Genomic DNA, 26,304 nt, shown 5'->3' on the forward strand with positions numbered 1-26,304 from the left:
TTCCCACCACAGTCCCCACAGTTCTGTATTACTTATATATTACTACTAATTATATTATTATCATTAGAATTGAACGAAGCTATTTTTGTAATTGTCATTCCTAAGACAATAAAGGGATCTGAGTAATCCTCAGTCTTAAAAGAAGTCATTCAAACAATTCCCACCATCACCACATTCAGGTTTTCAACTCACTTGGAGACACCAGATGTATGGATCAATACTTATAGAAGGCCAATTAAGGCTTATTTCAAGACAGATCTAATACAAAGTATTTACCAATCATATATTATATAGTAGCAAAAGAGAATGTAGTTATATAATACAGCTAGGATTTGAAACATCAGGACTTGGAAAATTCTCCTTCCCCGCTAAAAGGATTTCCTTAGGAGTAGGAAATATACAGATCAGTCATAGTCTCCATTTCTCTCCACACACATTTATGTATATAAATAATACCTCTGTTTTAAATCCTCCTTCAGTTTCTGTTTTACTTTGGCAGCAGAATGAGCTCTGCTAACAGCACGCGTTTCTGGAATTCAGATGCTGAAAGTTCATTTGAGCCACAAAATCAAAGGATTCTGATATTGGTGGAATTGAATCATTTCTTCTGATTTTTCTGGATAGAAAAGGAGATACAAACAGGGCTGCTTGCAATTTCCCCTGCTGTACTCGGAAGGCTCAGCCGTACTCCAACAGTACAGATTTACACTGTTCAATTTGGGCAGAAATGCACAGTTCCAAACCAAACTGAAGGCCAAGAACTGAGATGTAGCCTTCTTTGATTTTCTAATTTCTCCCATAAAACTCCAGGTAACTTCACCCCACTGACAGTCCCTCTGGCAAATTCAAACCTTTCTTATGTGAAAAGCTCCTAACTGCGGGACAGCAATTCGAAGACATTTTTATCTCTTCAGTTAATGTAATTAGGCCATTGATAAACAAGAGTTCTGCAGCTTTTTCCTTAACACCACGTGCTGTTTTATCACCCAATTATGGGCGCCATAATTGTCTCCGACATCGTCTAACGGCAATAAAAAGCATTCCTGCCACAAACTGTGCACAATTCTGAGCAAACTCGGGAGAAATGAGATGCTGCAGCCACCCAAAGTTCAAGGGCAGGGGGGCAGAACCCTTGCTTTGAGCAGTTGTGGGAATTCCTGCAACCTTGACCATTTTATGGCTGTATTTTCATTTCAAGCCACACAGGGAACCGAGCCTTCTTAACTGAGTTAAGAGAAAGACCTTTGCCTCCCCATCCGAGTCCTGCTGCTTAGCAGGAGCACAAAGGAGAAGCTTTCCTTCCACCAGACGCAGCACAATGACACAGAGACGCGCTCCTTTATCAATATTAACCGTAAACTGCTATTACTGGCTTTTCAAAGAGCACTCCCCCCCTTTCCGAGCCTTCTAAGTGGATTTGAAGCCGGAAGCAGCTAATTGACTTGGAACGAGGAGTTATCAGAACCCCTTTTAATTTGCTCAGAGCAAGAGTTCCCATTCTAAACCTAATGCACACAGAAAATACGTGCGAGGCAGGGCGCTGGAGCGTGAGGAGGATGCTCCTGCACTGAGGCCATGAAGGCATTTTTACCAGCACCGAGGGACCGGCCGGTGCCGCAGCACCGGAGTCGGAGCGTCGTGAACGCCGTTTGCAACGAGGCGCCTTCAAACCCTCCTTCGAAGTCCTCTGGTGCTCCCAGCCCATAGGAAGGAGCTGGAGTGCAAACCAGTAAAAGTTATACTGTTTTGATAAGGAGGTGTGTTACAATGTCATAACATAAAATATAAAAACTTAAGTTTAAAAAATAGAACCAAGGTGATCGGCAAATCCACAGTAACATGTGGCAGGCAGGTACACAGGAGCGTCCCTTGCTGTACCCACAGGGCCTGTTTTTGGGCATTCAACTCCGAAAACACCTATTTCCCCCAGTATGTCTTTGCTCAAAGCAACACCTTGCCTTTATGACTGTGTCTCTCTGGCAGGACAGCATCTCTGACTCCGACTGCAAATAGCAGTTCGTAGACTTACTGGAAGAAAAATAAAGAAAACTTTTCTCTATACTCTCTCACACAGCAATTTTCCTTCACTGCTTTGCCCAAAACACCTCCCAGCTCTTTATTTATTACGGCTCTCCAGGGTGGCAGCATTAGAAACCCTTCAGCCAGACACATAAGTGGTTTCCTCACCCTCTTTGATAAGCAGGTAGATCCGAAAACAAAGGGACTTATAGATTTTTCCATTCTCACGCGGATGGTTTTCTGTGAACTGCACTTTGTGTACAAATTCAACTTTTTCTTATCAGCATAAGACATCAGTAATCGAAGCATTCGCCCTACACCTACAGCATTTCAAAAGCTCCCTTTAAAAACCTGCTGTGAGGAATACCACAGCACAGCACCAGTATATGAGGCTGTTCTCTGGCTGCAGAGGAGTTTCAAGATTTAAAATCACAACATGGAAGTTTGAAGGAGAACCCTACACAGTTGTGAGCTGCAGAAAATCATGTTGGACCTTGCTGGGAGCTGACTGGATGAGTGCAGGGTGTTACCTTGCCGGGAATGCCCTGTGCACACAAATGAAAGCTTCATCCCTCCTCCCCACAGCTTGGGGGAGGAAAAAAAAAAACAACTTTTAAGTGGACAGCAGGAGGGGTGAAATGATGAAGGAGCAGACTGCATTAACGTTTGCCCTTCGGATCCCAACAACCCTCACAGGCAGGTGAAGTTACTGAGAGCTAAAATCACCAGCTGAAACCAGGCTTTGCAAAACTGAACCCATCCTCCGACACAACCAGAGTCACCAGGAAAGGTCTCTGAGCACAGAACGGCAGCCAGGGAAGGAAGAGCACAGACTAGGACAGATCAGCTCATGTACATGCTCTGAGCAAGCAGAGATGCAAACAGTCCTGTTTAATCATTCTGCACAGGACTGGAAACTGTAACAACAAAATGAAGCTTCGCATTAAATACTTGCTGAGGTTCGGGTGCCTAAAGGATTTTTGGTCAGGGGAGGCTATAATGCCAAATTTCCTACTGATATCAACCAAAATAAGAACTAGGCATATTCCTGCAGCCTATCACTTAGCACTATATTCCACACACAATATGCAACTCTACACATTTTGTTAAAACCACCTAGTAAAGTTTTTTTTTTTTTAATGGGAAATAGACCCATTACAGGAATAACCAGAAGAACAAAGCCCCTAAGTAGCCGGCAGCACACGCACCAAGTCACATTTAGATGCATAGTAACTGCACCTCTCTGACACAAAAGGCGCAAGTCCCTATATTTAGTACGTGGAGCAGTTCTCCATCGGAGCTGCTCCTGCTCGGATCTGCCCCAGGGCCCAACCTCGCCCCTCAATGCACCCAACTTCACCAAGAGGAGCAGCTCTGCGGAACGACTCCGCAGGCTCCCGCCGCGCCCCGAGCCACGCGCTCCTGGAGGAGCCCGGCGCCTTTTCCCACGCCCTGGGAGCTCTCGGCACATCCGAGTGCACCGGCTCCTCCTGAACGCGAGCGCTGAAGGGGTGCGCTCCTAAGGGAGGAGAAATACATTAATAACTAACGTTGTAGAAATAAAAAACCAAAACAAAACAAACTAAAAAAATCAAGCCCAAAGATGGTTAAATCTTCATTTCCCCCGCGCGCTCTCGCTCTGCGTGGCAGCGTTCCACACGAAGCGCCAAAAGGGCAAACAAGCAGCGAGGAGCTGGTCTTGGATAATAAAACACCCCGTACGGCCATACACCAGGTGGAAAACTGAAACTCTGGGAGGGACGGGGATCCCCCCGACCCGGCGGCTGCTGACAACTCGCTGAAGATGAACCGAAACCGTAAAAAAAAAAAAGTTTTCCAACACCGTGAAAGGTTTCTAAAATTGGCTCCAGCCGGGCACCGAGACAGAGAGCGAGGAGAGAAAAGCGTGTCCCGGCGCTGCCCCCCGCCGCTCCCGCTCGCTCACCTCCGGGGCTCGGGCTTGCGGCGTTCCTCCAGCTTGGCGGCGGGCGGCGGCTGCGGGGCAGCCGGGGCGGCGGGCGGGGGCTGCGGGGGCGCTGCGGGCGGGCTCAGCGGGGCATGGCGGCGGCCCTACACCTGCCCCTCCGTGCCCGTGTCCGTGCGGGTGAGCGCCCGCGGCAGCCCGAGCGAGCGGCGCGGCTGTGCTGGCGGCGCCGGCCCGGCCCGCATTTAAAGCCGCCGGCGGGCTCGGCCGTCCCCTTGCCCGCTCCCATCCCGGCCCGTCCCGTCCCATCCCATCCCCGGCCGCCGCTCGGCGTCACGGGGCCCGGGGCGGGGAGCCCGGAGGAGGAGTCTGCGAGCCGGGTCTGCGGCTCCCCGCCCCGAGCCCCGCGCTCCGGGGCAGGTGCGGAGCCCCGCGGCCGGAGACGGGGAGGATGGCACCCCGGGACACAGCCCAGGGGAGCTGGGAGCCTGTGTCGCTCCCGCGGCGGGATCCCTGCCACTGGAAACGCACGACCCAGGGCGCATCTGGGTCGTAAAGGACACGGCACAGAGAAAAAAAAAAAACACCCAAACAAAACGCAACCAAACAAAAACATAAAAACATCCCCAACAAGAACAACGACAAAACACCCCAGGGAAAACGTAGAAACCATCATTCGGTCACCTCATGATAATTTTCCAAGGAAATAATACCCTACATGTAGCTTCCAGCACGGCAAGGCTCACCTTGTTCACCAGTCTAGTCCTCGTTCTTCCTCTCTCTCCTGCACACACGCTTCTATGGACACTAATCACTCTTCCAAAGGTTCCCTCTGGACTGGTGTTGGATGAGAGCAGCAGTGCCAATATTCCACATCTTGTTCAGTCAGCTGTGGCTCCTGCCCTCAGCTTGACTGTCCAGGCCAAGGTGACGAGATCCATAAAATATTTTTAAAGCCCAGAGCTCTGCAAACAGCTCACAAGGAACATGGCAGAGCAGCAATCCATCACGGGAAGGACACGGACTCTCAGGGGAACAAAGGAGGCTATTGTAGCTCTGTAGGGGGAAAACTCCCCTTCTTCGGCAAGGTTTAGGATTACCACAGGCAACTGCCTCTTCGGCTGCTCCTCACTACCAAGTTCCACTTTTGTCACCTGTCCAAACTCCGTACTAGGGAATGACATGCAATCCATTGGCCAGGCAAAAAAGCAGCAGCAACAGAAGCCACAGCACTTGCAGAGTGGAGTTGAGAGCACTGCAGAAGGATGCCCCTGCTGAATTCCTCCTCTCCCCTGCTGCTGTCACCCCTATGCTGTCCCCAGCCCCTGAGAACAGACAATTGGCTTTAAACCACTGTCCCCTCACCCTGGTTAATGTTTTCTTCAAAGATGTCAGAGCCGTGGTCTGCACGTGAATGGGTCAGGACTGGGGCTCCACTGCTCTCTTTGATAAATCCAGTTCCCTAAGTACATGTTCTTCACCAACCAGTGAGTTTCCAATGGGTACAGTGATGACTCCCATGCTCACAGCTGTATTTCATTTCAACTAATGACAGTCCCTTATTAACAAAAGCAGAGCACCAAATCAATTGGGAACCTCTGTATACTCAAGACCTAACCCAACTCTTCCCCTCTTCCACAGGCTCTGAAGCAAGGACTGCTCTCTCCATGCTCTAACTCCCTGATGATGTGCCAGTTAGTCTGTACCTTCACTTCACTTTATTTTTAAATGACCTGGGAAGCTCCTGAAGAAATGACACATTAGCCACTTGAGAAGACTGGTGTTGCTTCTCGCCACTTAGGCAACTCAGGGGGGTTCTGGGATCCCTCCAAAGGTTGCAATCCCTCAGTGAAAGCACCTCCTGGATGCTCCTCAGCAGCACTCAGAGCCACAAATAGCTCTTAGCTCGCTATTTTAGTAACAAACCTAAATAACTCCCTTACCAATTCCAGTTTTCCTCACACCTCACTGTAACTTCACATACTGTCACTTTAAACCTGTGCATTGGATTTTCTGGCTAAAAAAAATGTTTTGCCATTAGGATGCATGATTCCAAGTCAGTCTTTAAATATACCATCGCTACATTTAATCATCTAAAACCCTACCAAGAGCCATTTCCAGAAGCCCTTAAATCAAGAGCCAGGGCAGTTGTCTCGGCCAAGTTTGAAAATGAGTACGCTCTCTGTGCAGAGAAACACCCAAGTAAAATGCACTAATAATCCTGTCTGTCATCGTGACTGACAAAATAAAACCCGCCGGCTAGAGCCGACTTGTCGGACGCGCCGTATATATGTACCTTTTGGCATTTCTTACACGGCCTGGCTCGCACGTTCCCGCTCCAAACCTACCCAGCCATTTCCAATATTTTCTCTGTTTGATTTAATAACCGGAGATAAGCTCGTCACTCAGGCCCACAGCCCGCTAGCTTTCCCCTCGCTGGACAGGCCACGGAGAAGCAGTTTGGCTCGGGAAGCCTTTGGCTGGCTGTTCGAACCTGCCTTTCAAGCCTGCTGGATCCAGCCCCGCTCACAAGGCACAAAGTCGGCCTTCGCCAACGCCAGCCTCCCATCCCAGCTAAGGCAATGCCTCAGCAGGGCACAGGACAGGATACCACCTTCACCACAACGCCTGCTGCCGTACGGGAATTATTTGGCTGCCTCGTCATCCAGCACACACACATTCTCCTCACTCAGCTAACTCAGGAACTCGTTTTCCGGCGAGGTCACGCAAGGTATCGCTGTCAATGACAGCATCTGACATGTGTATGGATAATGAGAACAGGCAAAGTTCTGATGGTGAAGATTAGAGAACATACACACGCGCATGCTCGGTGGGACTGGAAGGGTAGAACTTTCCCTGTGGGCAGGTTATTCCATAAATACATCTTGCAGCCTTTCTGGTAGGTTCCTCGGAAGCCGCTCATGCTGACCACAGCGTTGTCAGTCAGAGGCGACGCTGAACGAGATGGAAACTGGCAGCTCCTGCACTTCCAGGGGTTTGTGCAGACTACCCAGTGATACAATATTTACGTTGGATTAAGTCAGGAGTAAGTCAGCCTAAGTCAGGAAGTTTCAGAGGATAAAAGGATCTCAATGGAAGGATCTAGGTGCAGAAAGACCGCAGACTGTGCTTGTCTCAGAGGCTTTGCCTTGGCTGACAAATCATCAGTGCCAAGTCATCATTACAAAAGCAGCTCACCCTGAACACACCTGTGCATGCAGGAGATCCTCTTTACACCAACGAAATTCCCCACACACGTTTTTGAGGACTCAGTCCTTGTTCACAGCTATTTCCTCATGACCCTGAGGCGTTGGGGGGTTTTTTGTTTGTTTTACGCAGACACAGTCGTGCAGCTCATTGTAGCTGCTGAATTCAAGGGAACAAATTCCCACACTGCATTCCTTAGTATTACAGCTGAATTAGTCCAACAGCACTGATTTCCAAGGGAACCACAAAAAGCAAGTCTGTAGCTCTCAGATTTGTATTCAAGTCATCAAGAATCAGGACTTGTCTGTCCTTTCCATCCAATTCCCAGGAAATCTAGACAGAAAACAGGGTCTCAGCAAGCACTCCCTGATAGCTGATTAGTAAAGGTCTAAGGTGAGCAAACCTATTGGCTTTAAAAACTTGATTAGCAGGTCCTGCTTTTTCCAGTAGTCCCGCCTCAGTTAGCTGTGAAAACAACATGCAGTGGGGAGCTGGCTCAGTAAAGAGTCCCAGCTCAGCCCTGCCTGCCTGCCCACTCCCTGTGAAACCACTGCAGGGCCCTTGGAAGCAAACTGCCAAATTCCCACTCGCTTCCCCTGGCTCGATCTTTTGCAAGAGGCAGAAACAGGAGGTGCCGAGAAACATTCAGGTGAGGCAAGAGAGCCAAATGCTGGAGAGTTAAGGGGCTTTTGGCAGCAGTGCCCTTGATGTGCTTCTCATGAATAATGCACCGAGTCTGCTCGAGAGCAACGAGCCACCCTGGAGCACCCGGAGAGCCACTCAGGTCACAACAGTCCCCTCCTTCAGAGCACAAGAAGAAGAGCAATGGGGATTTCACTGGGTAGGGAAATTGCTTCTGGTACCTTCCAATACTCCTGCTAGCTTCCGAGAGCACAGCGTGTTTGCCTCCAGAGCTTTGAAAACACACGTTGTCTTACACTCACCTGGAAAGCAACACAGGTTTGGGCTTTGCACAGACCTGTGAGCAAGACCTGCCGGTCCCCTACCAACTTTTCCAGGACTGAATTCCCTAAAACACTCATATTTCTTTGCAAAAACATCTCTTATCTTTTCAGCAAGAGCAAACTCCTCCACGCACCAAAGCGCCGCACCTCTTGCATCCCTGCCCGCCAGGAGCCCCCGCGCTGCTCGGGGCCGGGAGAGCGCAGGGCGGGAGCCTGCGGCGCTGCTCGGGGGCCCTCTGCTGGGAACCAGCCCCCCTTCCCCCGGCACCCCCGGAGCAGCCAACCCCAGCTCCAGGCCCCCGAGAGGGGCGAGCGGCCGCTGTCCCCTCGGTGGTGAGCCCCGGCCCTGGGGAGCAGCGGAGAAAGCAGATTTCACCCGCCTCAAGTCATGTCCTGCTCCCTGCTCCAGGGAACGAGGCCAAACCAGCCTCTGGTGAGAGCCAAAAACGCAGGGCTTTGTTAAAATAAAGAAAGTGTGTTTGTTCCTGCACCCACAAAACCCACCAGAGCATAGGATGCCGAAAAACGCGCTTCCGCCACCTCCAGCTGTTAGGACGCTGGGACAACAAATACTCCCACCTCTCTGGAAGGAGGAGAGGGCTAAGGAAGAGCGGAGCAGCCCAGCTGACTGAAGCACTTCTGTGCTCTCAAACACATCGCCTGCTCTCTGCTTCAGAGCAAGTTCAGGCAGAAAGCAGGTCAGAAGGGACACAGATCCTTTCACAAATCAGGGCAGGAGGGAAATCCAGGGCTGAAGTCAGCCCCCTGCAGCACAAGGCTCGTTGTAACCCCATGAAAATGGGGTACAGACCTGGAAGTGCCTCTGCTCTCTGATAAGTATGGGTGGGCAAATGGGAGGAGCAGTATTTAATTTACATCAGGAGGATTTATTCTGTTCCCAGTTTCTCCCCAGCTGTCATTTTGATGGGTTTCTTTCTCTTCCTCATTCCTCAGCTATTGGCATCCTGAGCCAAAAAAAAAAACAAACAAATCACAAAGAAATCCCACAGGGATGGGCCAACCAGCATTCCAGCCCGTTTGTACAGCACCTGCACTGTGCTCCAGACCAATTCTCCTGAGCACCAAATCCTTACAAGAGCAATAACCACCACCATTATCAAAATCCTCCTCACCTCCTGTGCACCAGCTCAGGAAAGCTTCTAATATTTTATCGCTGACTGGAAGGACATGGAGAAATCTCACCCTCTCTCAGTGTAAGCCCAAGTCCAACAAACGGCATGACTAGTTCAGATAAACCTGCAACTCACTTGGATTTCTGCTGTCAAAGCTCAGCAGCCCCCCAGCCAGCCTTCCTACCCTCTGCTTGAAGATAACTTCCCACAAGCAGATGGTGACAGGCATCAGGATTAGAGATAGTTTCCCTGATGTACACTGCTTCCTGCCTGCTCCTCTAAAATTGAATCCTTGCCTCCTGACACTGAGAGCAATCTGGTCTCGAGCAGCCAATATCCTGCAGGAAAGTAAATGGAATGGCAGGTCACCGTGATCCTCTTAATTCAAGACTACATCTTTTCCTGATGTAAAAAAATCCCATCTGGGACACCTCCGCAGGGCTTTGGAGATGCCAAATGGCAGCAGCAGCAGGAAATCCGAAATACACCATCAGTAACACAGGTCCTGTACTGATAAATCACCAAACTTCTCTACCTAACCCAACCATATACACACCTGAGCGTCCTTCTCAGGTGATGTCCTGCAATGCATACTTGGAAAAAAAGCTATAAAGCTACCACAACAGCAAACTACGCAGTAAATCTATGGAGATCTGTATTGCTCAGCCCCAGCCAATCCATCATTAATTGATTTCCAGTGCCATTTAGGTTATTGTTCTTGGAACACTGTTTTTCCCCTTACTTTGCCAATTTAAACAACAGATATTCATCTCAGTGTTTCTTCTTCTTTTTCTCAGTTCACCTCAGCTCTTTGCCTTTAACCATTTTCCGACTGTACTAATACAGACTCTTTATTCCCAGAGAACAAGTGTGTTTCCATTGATTAAATTTTCAAGTTGTTGCCAGGTTTTCCCTCTGCAGGCCCTCTTTTGATATGAAGAAAAAGGCTACCCAGGAGCAGCTGGTACTTACAATACAGTAACTCCACCATATATTCCCTTCTATCATTTAATTTCTAAACTGCAGATCATTTCGAAGCGGGACACAATTTATGATGCCACACATCAAAGGTTGGCTTGGGCTGCTGGTTTGCCTTTTTTCTTTTCTTTCCTTTGGGTAGGGGTTTGGTTTATTATCCCATTGTCCATCCTGGGTCATCAGAAATGTTTTCTTTTCAAATAATTAAACAGCAGCATTATCATTCACTGCTTTGGATTTTCACATCTCTTGTTCTGTCTCTCATCTTTTATACCAACATATCCTAAACAAAACATTGAAAACCAAACATTGGCAGGTTACACTTAGCCAGAAATGTCTGCTCTATAAATAAAGCTTTGAGGACTTGATGATTTTTAAATTATTTGTTTGGTAATTCCAACAGAAACAGACTAGTTCAGAGCAAACAACAATTCCCCGGGAGCACATACAACTCCAAAAGGGCTTTGCCACTTTAGGGCAGTCTGAAGAACAAAGCATTCTAGGGAAGAAACAAAAAGGCAGAGTGAAAGTGAAACTGGAGAAATGTGTTGTCCAAGTCAAAACAAGGCCAAAAACAGAAGGGAAAAAGCATCCCTGAGAGCTGGCTGCTCTTTCAGCGCTCTTCCCAGCTCCACAGTTTTTCTGCTACAGCAGCTCCTGCACATGCAGGCAGACAAGGAATACTCCCAGCGTGGAGCCCCAGATCTTTGGGATTCACCCCAACGGAAGGGAGAAGCAACCCACGCTGATACCACCCAGAAGCCACGCAGTCCGTCGGAAAACCTTTGGATAGATACCTGTAAGTATGAAAACCTTCCCTGGCCAGCCCTGTCAGACATCCAGCACTCCTGTCCAGTGGAAGGTGTCCCTGCCCACAGCAGGGACGTGGAATGAGGTAAGATTTTAGGACCCTTCCAACTCAAACCACTCTGTGATTCCATGACATTCTGGGCATTGCTCCCCACATTCAGCAGTTGCTGAGCTGTGCACTTCATGTGAGGCAGCACCAGGAAGTTCAGAGGAGAAACCTGCCCACAAGACCTGTTGCTGAAACCACCTTTTTAAATACCTCTCGTGGTTCCCTTCAGCAGCAGTCACTACAAAAGGCTGCAGCCAACAGCCCACATGCAAGCTCCTCTCCATGGGAAGGAGGCGATTTGGGGAGCAGAAGTTCAAGGGCAAGGAGTGCCTGGTGCTCTGGCAGATCCAGGAAGGGCAGGCAGTGGAACCTCAGAAGCACTGACCTGCAAGAACAGCCACGAGGACCAGGCTGCCACGTACAAGAGATGAAGTATCCGACTGGCCTCGGCTCCTCCAGCCTTCCAGTAAGCCAAATAAATCCAAGGCATGTCATCTTAAGACTAATAGAAATTAGGGCACTGTGTGAAGTAAAAATGTGCAGAAACAATATCTTCTGCCTTAAAAACCAATAAACTAGGGCTTCACCTCAACATTTGTGTAGCAACAGGAGACGGCAGTCCTGAGACAACATCCCGCGCTGTGTGCTTTACGGGGCTCGGGTATGATGGAGTACTGATGGATATTTGGGACAGCATGTTCTGGTGGAGCGTTTTAAGAAAATACGAGTGCTGTCAAAGGGCAGGCTTTCACTTTATGCTTGCACATAACACCAGAGTAAAATATTGCCTTTGGAGAATCTCACGTACCTTTTGATTAACACAAACACACGAGGAATATCTCCATCTCTCAGAGCCTTCAACTTTTCGCCTGTGTTTTCCCCCACACTCGTGGTCCCACCTCAAAGCCCCGTCCTTCCCCACCAAGGGAGGGGACATCCCCAAGGCACCTACCAGCCTGTCCTCTGAGGCCAGAGCATTCTCTTACAAAGCTGTGGTCTGCAGCGGAGCAGCCAAGAGCTGCCTTCCAGGGCATGATGTTGTCTTCATGTTCAGCCTTGCTTGTGGTGGGAAATGCAGGGGGGCCACTGACATCCTTTGTTCCTCCACCGCAGCACAGGCAGTGTAATCCAGTGTAATCCGTGTCCAAGCACCAGTGGTACCCCTAGGCCTATGGTGTAACTGTTCCAGGTGCCACCCCTGATCCGCAGTGGCAGCCGAGGCAGTGGCATACCAGTGCAGCAGAAGGTGGGAGACATTATATTCCCATCGCTCAGGACAATGTCTTCAGGCCTTTCCTTTCTCCCTTCCTGCCTATCTTATTTTGTGAGGTTACATTCCAGCTTCTCACTCAAGACTCCTCACTGAGTTGACGGGGAGATTCCAAGGGATATTAATTGCTGTTTGAAATCACTTCAAAGGACCTTTTTTCCCCCTCTCGTATTAATAGCCGGAATGAGGAAATTGGTTTGGTTTTCATACTTACATCTGCTCCCCGAGTCTCTGCGCATTTCAAAACCCCATCTTAACCCAAGCCTGTTGCTATTCAGGGCTCCTGCTCCGTGCAGGCGCTCACACCCATTCCTTTCCTTTCCTTTCCACTTCCCCGCAGATCTACAGCCCCCTGTTCCAACTGGCAGCCAGAGGTGCCAGAAATAACCACAAGAAAGGCTGCCATGAAACCTCCAGCCAAGTTTTGAAGATCCAAGCACTTGACACAAGCCTCAGTGCTTAGAGTGCTTCAGCTGAAGGCAACCTGAACTCGGGCTCATAAGGTTTGTGTATCAGGGATCAAATATCAAAAAAACATAAATGAAATTACCTTTTTTTTTCTCTTTCCATAAAAACATGCAAGGTAACAGTTGTTCTACAAGGCTGTTAGTGCATACTTGTAACAGTCTGCTGCTGTTCTGCCCCTCTGGTACTAGCTAATGGCTGGTTTTCATTCCTAAGTGGTTCCCCCTGGCCCCCCCGTCAAAGTCTATGCTACAGTGATTTTGGAAACTGGGTCAAAATGTAATTACTACATTCCCATGCTTTGGGGTGGGGAAAGAAAATAAAAGGAGGAAGAATGGCAAGAAGAAATGGCGTTGGCGGTGAGCCAGCGCTGTGCTCCTCTCCCTCTCACCTGAGCCACAGCCCCAAGCGCTCCCACAGCAGCTCTTTTTTCCCAGCACAGTTGTCAGGGAAGTCCAAGTGTGGGGTCTCCTGGCCGGACACCAGCCAGCCCTGCCCTCACGGCTGTGCTGGAGGACAGGAGCAGGCGGGAGATGCAGCTGGGGACTGGGGAAAGACCCCGCGAGAGGGGAGCAGCCCCAGCAGAGGACAAGCAGTCACTGCCCTGTGACTCTCAGGGGAGGCTGTAGTATCCAGCTCATCTCTCCAGAGCTCTCCCTGAGCCTGCCATTCCCATGTTTTCCCTTCCTGTAGCATAAGCAATAAATCCCAGTACTTTGTTTCCCCCTCTTCACTGAGAAGTGCGTGTAAACATTTTCCACGGGAGAAGGAAAACATTTGCTGTGTGTTTAGACATGCCCTTATTATTGTCACACTTAGAGCACAATCTATCATACCTTATCAAACTGCACATCTTCAGCATGCAGATGCTTTGTGACGACACATTTAGGAGGCTTTCCAATATGGAAAAGGGAATGACTCAAAGACTTATTTATTCCACATCTTCCTAACTAGGTCTCTCTGAGAAACACAGAGCCCATTATAGACGTCCCCTGCCTTCCTCTGTCCCTCATTGTTCCTTGTACATGCAGTTATCACAAACCAATTCCCTTTGCTGCTCCTCTGCCCAGCTTTGTTTTCCACAATTCTCAGAATATCAGTTCCAACTCTGCAGCATTTGCTGGCTCTGCTCCCAATTAATAACTGCAGGTTAGAGCTGTGTCGTTACGGCTGCAGATTAACACCAAAAAACATTCAACAGTTCCTGAGAGATATGGAGAGACACACAACCTTTCCCTTCCTAACACCGAGCGTGGTTTATCTTGTTATCCCAGCATTCCAGGGAGATGTTATGCCACTTATCTAAATGATTTAAACAGATCAGAAAGTTGGCTCAGCAAGAGCACTTGCCACTGACAACAAACAACCAGCCTGATGTTATCCAAGAAGTAACTGTATATTCTAGCACAGGTTAGACAGATCATACACAGAATAAAAAAGATTAATTTTCATGAAATCACTCTGTCATCATCCCCGCACAAGCAGCAATTAAGCAAGCAGGAGCACACAGCAAAAGGACAAGTTTCCACTGGACGTCTGGGTTCTTTCAGAGGTGTTGCAAGGCACAGGATTGTGAAAACCCCAGAGCTGCCTTTCAGAGGACTCCCCAGCTCCTAAACTCTCTGGAAAACTCTCCTGGTTACAATAACAGAATTGGTGCAAAAGACCTTGCACCTGAAAAGTGTTTTATACTGGTCATGACCCGTATCAGCAGGAAAAACTCTGTGAAATACCAAGTCTGGCACAGAGGGAAAAGGCAGTGTCAGGATTTCAGACTGGAGGTCACTGCACCCCTCCTGACTCATTCTGCCTCTCAGTGTCCTGTCCCAAACTGGGCTGCCCAGACCTACCTCCAGTCCTTCCACAGATCCAGCTGTCCCATGGGCTCCTTGAGCAGGAGAACCAGCTGCTCGCAGCAGCTCGCCTTCCACATTTGCTCCAGCTCAAACAGAGAGGCAGAGTCCAGCAAGCACTGTCCACGCTCAGAGGGACACTAACTTCGGGCCCATGTGACATTTACTATGGCCCACTTCTTCCCTCCCCTCTGCCCCCCCAGGGAAAGGGATCAAAATAGTTCCCCCCCCCGTGACATTTTGCTCCCCTTGCCCAACAGGCTGTGGGAGCCTCTCCATTAAATCCCCTGAAAGCCAAGCAGTGCCCTCACCATTGGGGTGAGCCCCGAAGTGGGGGCCACCCTGTGAACACCTAACCTTCCTGCTGCCAGCTCAGAGGGCCTGGGGTCTGGGACAAACAGGAATACCCCACCAGTACAATTTGCTCTGCCCACGCTGGAGGTGTAAGGCGAGCCCTTGGCCCAGTGACGCTGTAAGGAATATGTGCTGGCTGGCTGGCCCGAGCACCTGATCCTTCACCCCACTCACCCCTTCCATCCCTCCCCTCATCTGGTTTTCCTGGAAACGCAGTCCCTCCAGAAGCCAGCCATATGTCCTGCTGTGCACCCCTACCCCGCTGCTGCCTGGGACCCCCGCCTCACACATGCGGACGTGCAAGGGCGCAGGACACGGCCACAGTCTCGTGTTTCAGCTCCAGGCTGCCAAAGAGCAGCAGCAATAACGAGAAGGGAGAGCTGTGTCCAGCTCCAGATGAAGGCCAGGTCACACCTGCCACCAGAAAGAAAGGAGTGGAGCAGAGCTGGGACTGGGAGCCAGGATATCATTTTCTTGATGGACGGAAGCATTGAGGACATTGTGACCTCTCGTTCAGCAATGGACAGTGCTCCTCCCTTACATCACTTAGGTTACTCTTCATGGCACCTACAATTGCCCTCATCCTGGGTTCTGTACCCAAAAGCAAGTGTTCTGTACTCAAAAGCAACTACTCACTCAAAATGCAAGATTTGCCTCCACAAAACCTGTATCTCAGACACTAAAATGGATAAGATTTCCTAATTTTATTAATTCCCCCACAACCAACTCTCTCGGAACACAGAGCACACCTTAATTCCAGCTCTACCTAAACTCATCACATACCTTACTCAGCAGTTATAAGCAAACAGAGCACGTGTCTCCCTTCCCAAGGCAAGGGTGCGAAATAAAATGCAAAACTCAAAAGCTGTTCCCAAGGAAATCCCCTCTCCCCTCCATCTTGGACACTGCAAGTCTCTGGAAAGGATTTAATTCCCAGCATGAATCAGCTCAGGTCACATACAGCTGAGGCACTTTTTTCCCCCTTTCTCTTTGAAGTTGCTGAAGCAAGTGTAGCTGTGGCAACGCCAGCGTCAGCTGGAGCATTTGGATATTGCAGCACCCTGCTTTGCCCAGAGCCTGCTGTGCTGCACAGAGAGGCTCAGAGACAGCCTATGCTCCCAAATGTTCAGTATGGAGGTGGGCCAGGCACGTGGGGAGATGCTCTCACCTGTGATGTACAGGCACAAAGAGCAAACAACTTATTCCTCTGCCATCTCCAGCACGGAAAAAACAAAACCAGTTTAGCCCCACTCTGGTGCCTTAGCCATTTCCTTCCCATCCCAACATACCTGCAGGCAATGGAAACTCATTATTAGCCTCCAGTTAAGCCTCAGAAGAGATTTTCCTTCCATAATTAACTCTTCACAACACTCACTTTTTGTTGTTACCTTTTTTCCAGGACTTTTGTGAAACAAGTCTGAAAACTTTTTAAAATGTTTTTGATTTAAAGAATGCTAATAAGTGATAGAAGTAAGAATGGTAATAAGTGATAGAAGTAAGATTCAGAGCAGTTAAGTGTGCAGTGCAGCAAACGTAGCCTCGTTTTTGCCCCAGAGTTATCCAATGGATAACAGGAAGATTCTGATGTATTTTGGTTCTGGAAACAGAAACATGGCTGTGTTTTCATCCCTGGTGCAAATGAAGCTGGTACTGCCAGATTACCTGCGAACATGCAAGCCTGATACACCTGCACAGCTAATCACAGTCTGTCAGGTTATTTTGGTTTGGTTATTTTTTTCCCTCTGGAAAGCTGGAATGCCACCCTTACATTAACTTGTACTTGGGAACAAAGCCAAAGCAATACTGCTGCCAGTCCAAGAACGCCTAATGAAGAACTGAATCCTGTTCAATTCAAAACTACAGGGAAAAAGAATGAAAACACATGGAAGACAAACACAGCAGAGTATGCAGCAGTTATCTCTCCTTTAAGGCTTAAGGATTTCAGTACACTGGAAAGAACTTACTGTTGATGTCATTAAAACTCTGCTTGGAAGTGGCAATATTCCGAATTCAATGTGCAGCCATCGCAGAAACCAGGAGAATTCTAAATTCTTCAACTCCATGGAAATTAATACCAGCTAGGGGAGGGTGATTTACAACAAACCAAGCTATTTTTAACTGCCTGTTAAAATGCACATTTCTGCTTCTACGGTTGGCACAGCTTTCAGACAAGTAATTGGCCATACTAAAGCACATTGTGGCACTGAGCACTGCAGATGTGCCTTTATACAAACGTTGCAGGAGATGCAAAGGTTAGGTAAACACCAATTCCTTCTGTGGAGAGCCTGCTTCCAGCACAGGACATGGAAAACCTGCTCAGGCCAGCTCAATCCCTAGCTTTCACCACTTGTCTGTGTGGCCTTCCACATCCCTACCGAAAACAGGAGGAAACAGAACATGCTCTTGGAAAAGACCTAGTTCAGTCCCAAGCATATTTGTTTAGAGGTGTTTCAGAAAGAAAAAAGGGATATAAGACCCCAAAATTAATACTAGTGAGGAAAGGAGGGAAAAATGTATTTAAAGAAATGGACAGACGAAGAAGAGTTTTTCTGTTGATAGAACAAGGATCCTAAAGAAAATCCTGAACTCCTTTTATAAGGCATTTTGAGAAGCAAAGAATAAAGGAATTAACCTGTTTCTGTTATTAACCTGTGCCTCAATTGATTTGCCAGTGGGACCCAGGTTTCCCTTAAGGATTCTGACTTGAATGTCGGAAAGCACCGCTGACTCACCCAGAACTCCACTCAAGTTTCTTAACCTTCTCCATGCTTTGATCTCCCCATACCAGAAGCCAGAACTTCCTTCTCAGAAAGCCTGAAAATTGACAAACACAAAAGCCCCTGAAGTGGAAGGAGAGCCCTCCCAGCCCTGCATTTCAGCCATTCCAGAGAGAAGGTTGTGCACATCCTTAAAGGTGCAAGTTGATTTCCTGGAAACCTTGACTCAATCGATCCATTTACAAGCTCAAGTCTTTCAAAGTGAGGGTTCATTTTAATTTTAAGAATTTTCCTGTTAACAGCAACAAATCATCCAGTTCTATAGTTATGAGATTATTTCTTCAAGCACTTTCTTTGTGATAGAGGAGATCACAGGGAAAAAAGACATGGGAGACTTACAGCCAGCCATATCTCCACACAATCCTGTCCAAAGCCCGTCTCTCACAGGAATAACACCACTCACTCCGGCTAATGCCACGGGAGGCATGGAATGATGCATTGTTTAAGTGGGTAATTTCGTGAGACCTTTTTATATAACAGTTTCCTAAGAACTATTTCACATCCAGGACACAGAGTGGATATTTGAAACGGGTCCCGCTCCCGTACAACCAGAAATTTCACCAGAAATTCCTGCTTTGTTAGCCACCTCACCAGGTTCCCAAATATCAGCAAAATACCTCCAGGTCCAAGTATTCCAACACTTTCTTGTGCATTATGATTTGGGGCCCATACCTATGTGCTGCAGGGACACGTGTCCCTGCACAGTGCAGGGGGTTGGAACTAGATGAGCTTTAAGTTCCTTTCCAACCCACACTATTCCAGGATTCTGTGATTTTGGGATTTGGTGGTAAAGCAGCACCAACCTCGCAGACCATGTGCATCACTCACTTAAAATTTCTTGCAGGAGTTGCTGCAGGATCTAATTAAAAGCGATTATAATTAGCTCTGTAGTATTTCCCCTCACACTTGAGCATGAGTAATAAACCAAAGATGCCAAAACTCAAAAAGCAAGGGGATTTATCTGGAATGCAAAGACATCAAAAAGGTTCCTTCCTCTCCAAGCTTACACCCCGTTGTCACCGAAATCCTGTAAAATGTTACCTGCCACGAATGTCACAGGCTGAAGTAGCCCAGCCTCAGAAAACAGGGTTCATTTTTCTGAAGCTGAGGAACTTGACCACTGCTGCTTTCAGTCCTGCTGTGCATTATTAAAAGGTCACCAGAAGCAAGAGCTCCAAAATGGTCTCTGCAGTTCTTTTTAATAGGATCTTTCTCCTTCTTCCTGTATTGAAAAGCAGGGAAGTTTTTAACTCAATTTAGTGAACATTATCTCCAAGTCAGAGTTGACACCCAGTGAAATGAGTGGGGGAATCCATTTCTCTTGAAACCACTTGAAATTTTTTGCTAACTCAGACAAGCAGCAGGTTGAAAAACTTGCCAAAGCCTTTTCTTACTCATCAACCAAAGAGTTTACATTTCTCCCTCCTCCTTCCATTTGAGTGGCCAGACATTTCCGTGGCCATTTAGCGGCTTGCTGGAAAATCCTCCCTCTTCTGCCAACCTGCCAGACTCTCTGTTTGCTGAGCCCAAGAACACAGAGCGGAGCTAATCTATTTACCAAAGCACTTTCCCCGGGGTGGGATGGAGGAAGGTGCCTCTGGAAGAAGAATAGACAGTTAGGCAACACGGGAGTGCTGCTGCAGGCATGAGTGGTTTATCTGCTGTTTGATCTCTTCTGCTAAGGGATGGCAAGAATGGACTTAATAACTCCCCATAAACACATGGAAGAAGCAGGAGTCTGGGGTGATTTGGGAAGCAAAGACAACTCTGTGTTGTCAGCCTGGCTGCTCTGAGACGGTGAAGCATTCACGTTATAAAAAAGCATCATCACAAAGACAGTGGTCATTCTTTTAAGGTGAAGAAGTTTCTAACTAAGCAACAAGATGGACCAAAATAAGAAAAATTATTCAAAATTTCAAATAAGAAATTTCCCGTAGATTTTTTTTTTTTTAGAAATACTTCCTGACTCCTTTGCATGGGAAGAAAAAAAGAAATTCTTCTAAGATACCACAAGATCAAACTGAAGTGCCATGCAAGGAGATTCCAAGGAGAACTTTCACCAGTGTTTTAACTGGGATGTCTATTCCTTCCTGCCCACACCACTTCAATGATGTTCTCCAGCCTCAGCTCTCCACCCCTCACCAAGTCTCCACCAGTGCCACAATGACTTCCATCCCTTATCTCTACACCTTACTTGATCTCTTTGATGAGTTATGCAATGTTTATGCACCATTTGATCTTCTCAGATTGTTTCATAGCAACGGACAACAGTTTATGGTGAATATTGTGCGAACACTCTCCAGCAGAACATGCCTATGAGTCCTGCTGCTTTCTTGGATAATGCTATGCTCTTTGGAACAATAACGCTGGTCAACAAGTTATCGTAATTTTATGCTAAAATTAGAGCAGTTGAGCATTATTTATTTCTAGTCCACTGGTTTTAGTGAATACCAGGAAGCAGCGAGAATGTGTCCCATGCACTGCAATCCATGGTACTCCATCCATGACACTCTGGCAATGCCGCTTGCAAATCGGAGCAATCGGAATAGGAAACACTGCATGGCAGCCAGAGCAAGGAAAACCTCAAAGTGCTCACCACATTCCTTGGACTAAACACCGCTGTAAAAGGGACACCTAAAACCTTGAGATCTGGATTCAAAAGAGCCTCTCAGAGCCACAGTGAAAACAATGTTCAAAGACCCCCAAGGTACTACGGGAAAACACAAATAAACCCAAATTCCTCCAGCTAAGTCCCAAAGTGCTGCAAGTTTGGTAGCTGCTGCCTAAGCTCCAACCTGTCTCCCAGAACAGGCAACAAGCAGAGCAATTCAGGCATTTCTTACCAAATCAGGCGTGCAGGTAAAAGGTTTAAGTGATGTTTACCGTCCACATTTAGTTTGTGACCAAGCATTCCTGAAGTGTTAAAACAACAGCCTGTCTTTGGCTTTATGTGGAGCAGTGCCTAGAAGTACCAAAGTATCCAGGCTTTGCAGTTTTCTAACCTTTCCTGGTGAAGTCCCATCAACTGCTAAGCAGCATATTCCCTCTCCCTCAGAAACTGAACCACATCCTTCATAAACCTTGCAAGAGTCCCTGCTTACAGAATCGGTCCTAGGATCCTTCCTGCAGTGTCCAGGAGAGATCCTGAACTTTGGCTTCATAATCCAGTGTCTCTCTCCCTCACTCTGTAAGGGCCTGCTTCAGTCTGGCCTCTATCTATGATGTCTCCTCCTTAAGACCTTTTCCAATTTACACATCATCTGTAATTTTCTGATTTCCAGCAGAAGTGAAGGTTTTCCAATAACAGACTTCACCAGTATATTTGGATTTCCTGCTGCTACTTAATTGAAGTAGCCTGAATAGGTCACTGACTTCTATTTTTATATTGTCTGTATTTCAAATCAAAATGCAGTGCTCTCAATTAATTTTCAAATCAGCTGCTAAGATTTTAAAACAGAAGGGCCCAAATATACAGAACAACCAGGCACAGACATGCTCATCCATTTAGTTTTTCAACACACACTTTGTTCCCAGGGCAAGGCCATCCATGAGATTCCAGATCTCTTTTGTTTTCTTCAATATGGATTAGCACACGAAGCAAAAAGCACACTCCTCACCATCTTACAAATAGTTTGATAGGTATCAATGTCCACTGCATCATCACGGTATTTTATAATATGCAATACCCTCCCCAAATTAGATTTTACACCACCAATGTTTGCAATTTAATTCCTTGCGAAGTTAACAAAGGGTGAAACTGTCCTTTCTGGAAACAGTATCATCTCAGGTCAGGAATATGCCATTCCATCTTTCCTACTAAGATCTCCTGCCATCGGCACACAAAGGGGAAGGAAAGGTACGAACTGTTCAGATACATAAACTCCTTTTTACGGGAGAAGCCCCGGAGCTTCAGACCATGTAAATAAACACCTGACTGCTACCAAAGAGCAAGGACCAGAAACAGGTTCTCTGACACATTCCAAAAATAAACACGGCTGTTCCATCCCCCTTATCAGCCCTACCTGATCTGAGCCTCAGCAGGGGCCACTTGTCTAAGCAGGCAACATCACAGTCTCAGGATGACAGAGCTCTCGTGACCTTTATTGTTATTACTGTTATCAAGGACATCACAAAACGCTCTTCCTTGGAAGCTCAGCTTGGCTCTGATTTTCTACTGGAGGAAGGATTCCATTTTCCCCTTTAATTGTTTATTGTTGTAGGGATCAGTGCTTTTAAGGTGTTTCATGTTATGATTTTTCACACACAAATAGATACTGACTCACTGGAAGAAGACAAAAGCTGAGGAATCTGAAAACAGGGCTGTTGGTATTCCTAGCTAAGTCTGCACCACCACAGGCTACACATGTGGAATTCTAAGCCCTGGAAAGACTTGTTTTTCATGTTAGTAACCCCTTGCTTTCCACTTAACAGTCACCCAGACGACATCCAGTCCTTCAAAACAGTAAATACCTGGAAACAAGATGAACTTCCTTCTCCACTGCAAAGAGATAAAAATGAGAGGACAGAAACGCAATTCCAGTGCTAAGGACCTGTTGGCAGCATCGTCTCTCCTGTTGGAAGGCTTCACTCCAAACTCCCCAAACAACTCTTAAGACGCACATTTTCCAAACAAGAAGGAAATTTTTACGAGTGCATGGAGTGACAGAACAAGGGGAAATGGCTTTAAACTGACAGAGGGAAGGTTTGGATGCACGTGCCTTGAGCCTGAGCTGGGGAGAGGCTGGGGGGGACAGGGGGGCTCAGAGCCGAGGGTGGGCAGGTCTCAGTCAGTTGAGGTGCTTCTGCAAGAAGTGTGTGATGACAAACCCACCCCTGTAGGGAACACCAAGATGGTTTGCGTTGTCTTAGAACATTATTTCCATTTTCCACAAGTAGCATAGTGTCCCTTCCCAGACCTGCTTTATTTCCAATTAAACAGTAATAAAAGGTGCATGAAAGGTAGGACAGGATGAAATAAGCCTTAAATATTTGTGGCCTTTGTATTTATTACAGATCCCACGCCTTCCATACAGTATGTGCCAGCATCTCCATCCAATGCTAAACACTGTCAACATTCCAACAGGAAGAGTTTATGCCTACAGCTCAAGTTAATAAATCAAAATTATCACATTAACCTACAGATTTCTTTCTGGTTTAAAAGGGCTTCAGAACACTGTACAAGGAAGAGAAATTTCATACTGCTAAGCCTGGGGAGTTTGCATACTAAAATAGAGTCAGTAAATAGCACATTAGAGAGAGGTCATTCTGGAATGCAGTTGGCCAGAAATGAAACACCACAATTAGCAGGAAATTCTAACAGTTTGGTGAGAGTGCTCTGCATCACGCTTACAGAAATAGACTTAAGCTCGCATTTAAATGCCAGCCTGATTCTCAAAGCCAGGCAATGCTGATGTCTTCATCATGAAAGTAAATTCAAAGCTAACTCTGGGCCGAGTTAAAAACAGAAAGCCAAATTAGCCATTAGCATGGAAAGTCACTTTCACCGCTGTATTTTTAAATTCTTTCTCTACATTTTTGGGCTGCAATTTAGTATTAGAAGATACCAGCTGCTGAAAAGCAAGCTTCAGCACAGCACTTTGTCCTTCCTAAGCCCATCCTGCTGCTCATCCCCTGGAGAGCTCTCTCATGCTCTCTCTTCACTATTCTTGCAGTCCAAGCTCAGCAAGCCAGCAGGAATTTGGGCAGAAGAATTTTCCTGCAGCTTACACAGCAGAAACACCCACGTTAACCTTCCCAATAACCCTCACACGTACCTAGGCAGGGCAGAGTTAAGATTCCCAGCTACGTGATTTCTATTCACACTTTGCCCAAGTGTTGACTAATTTGGGAGCGTGAGGCCAGCGCTGGCAGAAGGAGAGGGATGCCTGTTCTGGGGAGCCACCAGGTTTGCAGACACCTGCCTGGCAACAATCCCTGCCCCGCACGGCTGGCATCACACCCCTTTCCCGACTTGGGATTAGCATGTCACTTGTCTGTGCATTAGCTCTTCCCACCCGGCGTCTCCACCAGCTGTCAGAGGCTCTTCCCACCCACGGGGCAGATGGCTCTGTGGCTGGGATGACTATCTAGTGCTAGGCACTGGCACTTGGCGAGCTGCTTGGAATCCCACAGTGGAACTGTAATAAGCTCGGGGCATGACTAAACCTGAAGCGCTGTCTGCTTTTCCAGGGGCGTGGTGCCCCAACCCATATGTCACCTGGAACTTGAAAAAAAATGTGACCCACATCCTCTTTCAATTCCTTGCCCCTCTACCAGCAGCGTCTCGTCACCCATGGCCAGTAACACGTGCTTTGGGAAGCCATTCTGGATGCAGTTCCTGCCAGGACTGGGAGACCAGTGTGTGGTCCTCGACCAGCGCACAACAGCGGTTTGTGCCACGGAGAACTAAGCCACGTTCTGTCCAAACAGCACCGAGCAGGTAAACCCGCTGGCAGCACACTCTCAAAAGCCTCAGAAGTGACACCCTGCACCACCTCAGCGCTTACTTTCAGCTTTGTTATCAGCCCTCTGGCTACCACTAGCTCCAAATGATTTTCCTAATAATCTTTGTGCAGACATGAATAAAGAAAGTTTCAAACAGTCAGGCAGGAGCTTTTAACAAGGAATGCCAGGACTGGGAGCCGGAAGGGCAGTTAGTTCTTCCCTGAATGCCAGGGGGCAGAACAGTCACATGTGCCATCCTTCACAGCCTTTGCAGGCAGAGAAAATAAAGCCCTGGAAGCATAACTGCACGTGAAACACTCCATCTCTGGCAACCCTGAGGCAGCCCCAAATTCCTGCAATAAACACGTAACCCTCTTTGGAAACAAGTCATTTGCAAATATTAGCCCAAACTGCTGAAGAAAAATAAAAAAAAAGAAGGAAGCAAGGCAGTCCTTAGAGCAAGACATTCTGCCACTTGATTTTACAGTCCAGAGATGCCACCAGTCAGTATCCTAAACCTGGTGTTTAGGATTGTTCCCAAAGTGGTGATGCAATGTGCATGTACATAGGCACAAACACACAGATCCAAACTCTTTTTATGAGAACAACCACAAAGTGAAAAGGAAGAAATCGTTCCTTTTTGAAGTCACACACAGTTTACGAAAACTGGAAATTGGAAGCAATCCAATTCTAATCCCTTCCTCTGAAAGAACTCCATGTCTTTAACATATACAGTATGTCATAAACACTGTTTCACTTTCCTTTTAACTCCTAACCAGGCAGGCAACTGGCAACGGGCCTATTTTAAATGCATGGTAAAAAGGCAGATAAAATGACATAAAATGGCCTGTTTGAGTTCAAGGAAGCCCAACAGTCAAGCCAAACAATACACTTAATTTGCCTTTTTAAAAAAAAAACAACTTCAGTAGGTTTTGAAGAAGTGCAGAGACACACATGTTCACTGGTGTTCACTGGGATAAACCGTCTTCCTGAAACAACTTTGGACTCTTTTGATTTTCAGTTGAGCAGCTTATTTGAAACAAAGATTTATAACTTAGCGAAAGGTCAGAGCCACCAGTTTAGCCCAAATCCTTACCTGGCACCTTGCAGCCTTGGGTTTTTACCCAGATAGTGGTGGCAATACCTGTTTGCTGACCTTTGTGAATGTGGTCTCCCAAATGCCCACAATGCCTTCAAGTAATCCCGCTCCTTGACCTTGTTGAGCAGGAGGTGTAGGTCTCCCACAAAGCGATAGAAGGTTATCACATATCAACACCACACTTGTCAGACTGGAATCCCAGCCCCTTACCTTGGACAAGGACAGGTTTTCTAGCGGAATTCCTCACGGGTACAGGTCACACCTCTCAGGTAACCAGCTTTTGTGCTGGCCAGCCACAGGACAAGAGCTCCATCCAGTGGCCCCTTCTCCCAGACGGTGCTTCCCAGAGCCACGGATCCCTTCTGTGTAAGCACCTCCTGAGGCTCTCTCAGAGATACTGAGGTGTTTCCACTCTCTTAGTTTCAATCATGCAGCTTATTTCCCATCAGAAAGTGGGACTTGGTACCAGAGGGGATAAACCCCAACAACACGGATACTCCGAAATGGTCATTTCTGAAATTTTAGGAGTCTCTTGTTTTCAGACAGCATTCACTCGGCTTTACACAGATATCCATCCCTTGTTTATTCTCCTGCAGCTGAGCCCTTCAAACCATTACTTAACATAGGTAATTCTAAACACTAATTCCAATGTCTTAGAGGTAGCACACTTCCTTAGCAGCCTGGAAGGGACATCTTAAACAGCCGTGTGACTTTTGGAGCCATCGCTGTTTCTGTCTATCTCACTACTACTCAGAAGACCACCAGCCTCAAGTACAACCAGTCTGTTTCTGGGACCTTTTTGTTCCAAAGCCTGGAGCTGAGCAGCGGGACACCTCGTTTGTCCAAGAGGCAAGTCTCATCTGAGGTCAGCCAGTCCCCTCCCTGGTGTTAACCTCACATTGTTTTTGGGAAGGAGTCATTCCAGCTTGCTTATGCTGCTCTACTCTCTCTAATTTA

The 26,304-nt window shown here is 47.4% G+C and overlaps 1 protein-coding gene across 7 annotated transcripts in view; it reads right to left on the reverse strand.

The window, feature by feature from the left end:
* SLC4A4 (solute carrier family 4 member 4) overlaps window positions 1–26,304 on the reverse strand; it is a 135,270-nt gene that overhangs the window by 100,545 nt on the left and 8,421 nt on the right. For 2 of the 7 annotated variants that reach the window (XM_017836761.1, XM_017836760.1), the window contains exon 1: window positions 14,671–14,955. The exons of 3 other annotated variants lie outside the window; for them this stretch is intronic. In XM_017836761.1, the coding sequence (XP_017692250.1) occupies window positions 14,671–14,753 (83 nt within the window). In that variant the 5' untranslated portion in view covers window positions 14,754–14,955. Of the gene's footprint in view, window positions 1–3,964; window positions 3,987–14,670; window positions 14,956–26,304 lie in introns of those variants that run through there. 2 more of the 7 variants (XM_017836767.1, XM_017836768.1) reach the window with 2 other exon arrangements.

The sequence above is a fragment of the Lepidothrix coronata genome, unplaced genomic scaffold, assembly GCF_001604755.1.
Source record: "Lepidothrix coronata isolate B3197 unplaced genomic scaffold, Lepidothrix_coronata-1.0 Scaffold283, whole genome shotgun sequence".
In the NCBI taxonomy this organism is placed as follows: domain Eukaryota; kingdom Metazoa; phylum Chordata; class Aves; order Passeriformes; family Pipridae; genus Lepidothrix; species Lepidothrix coronata.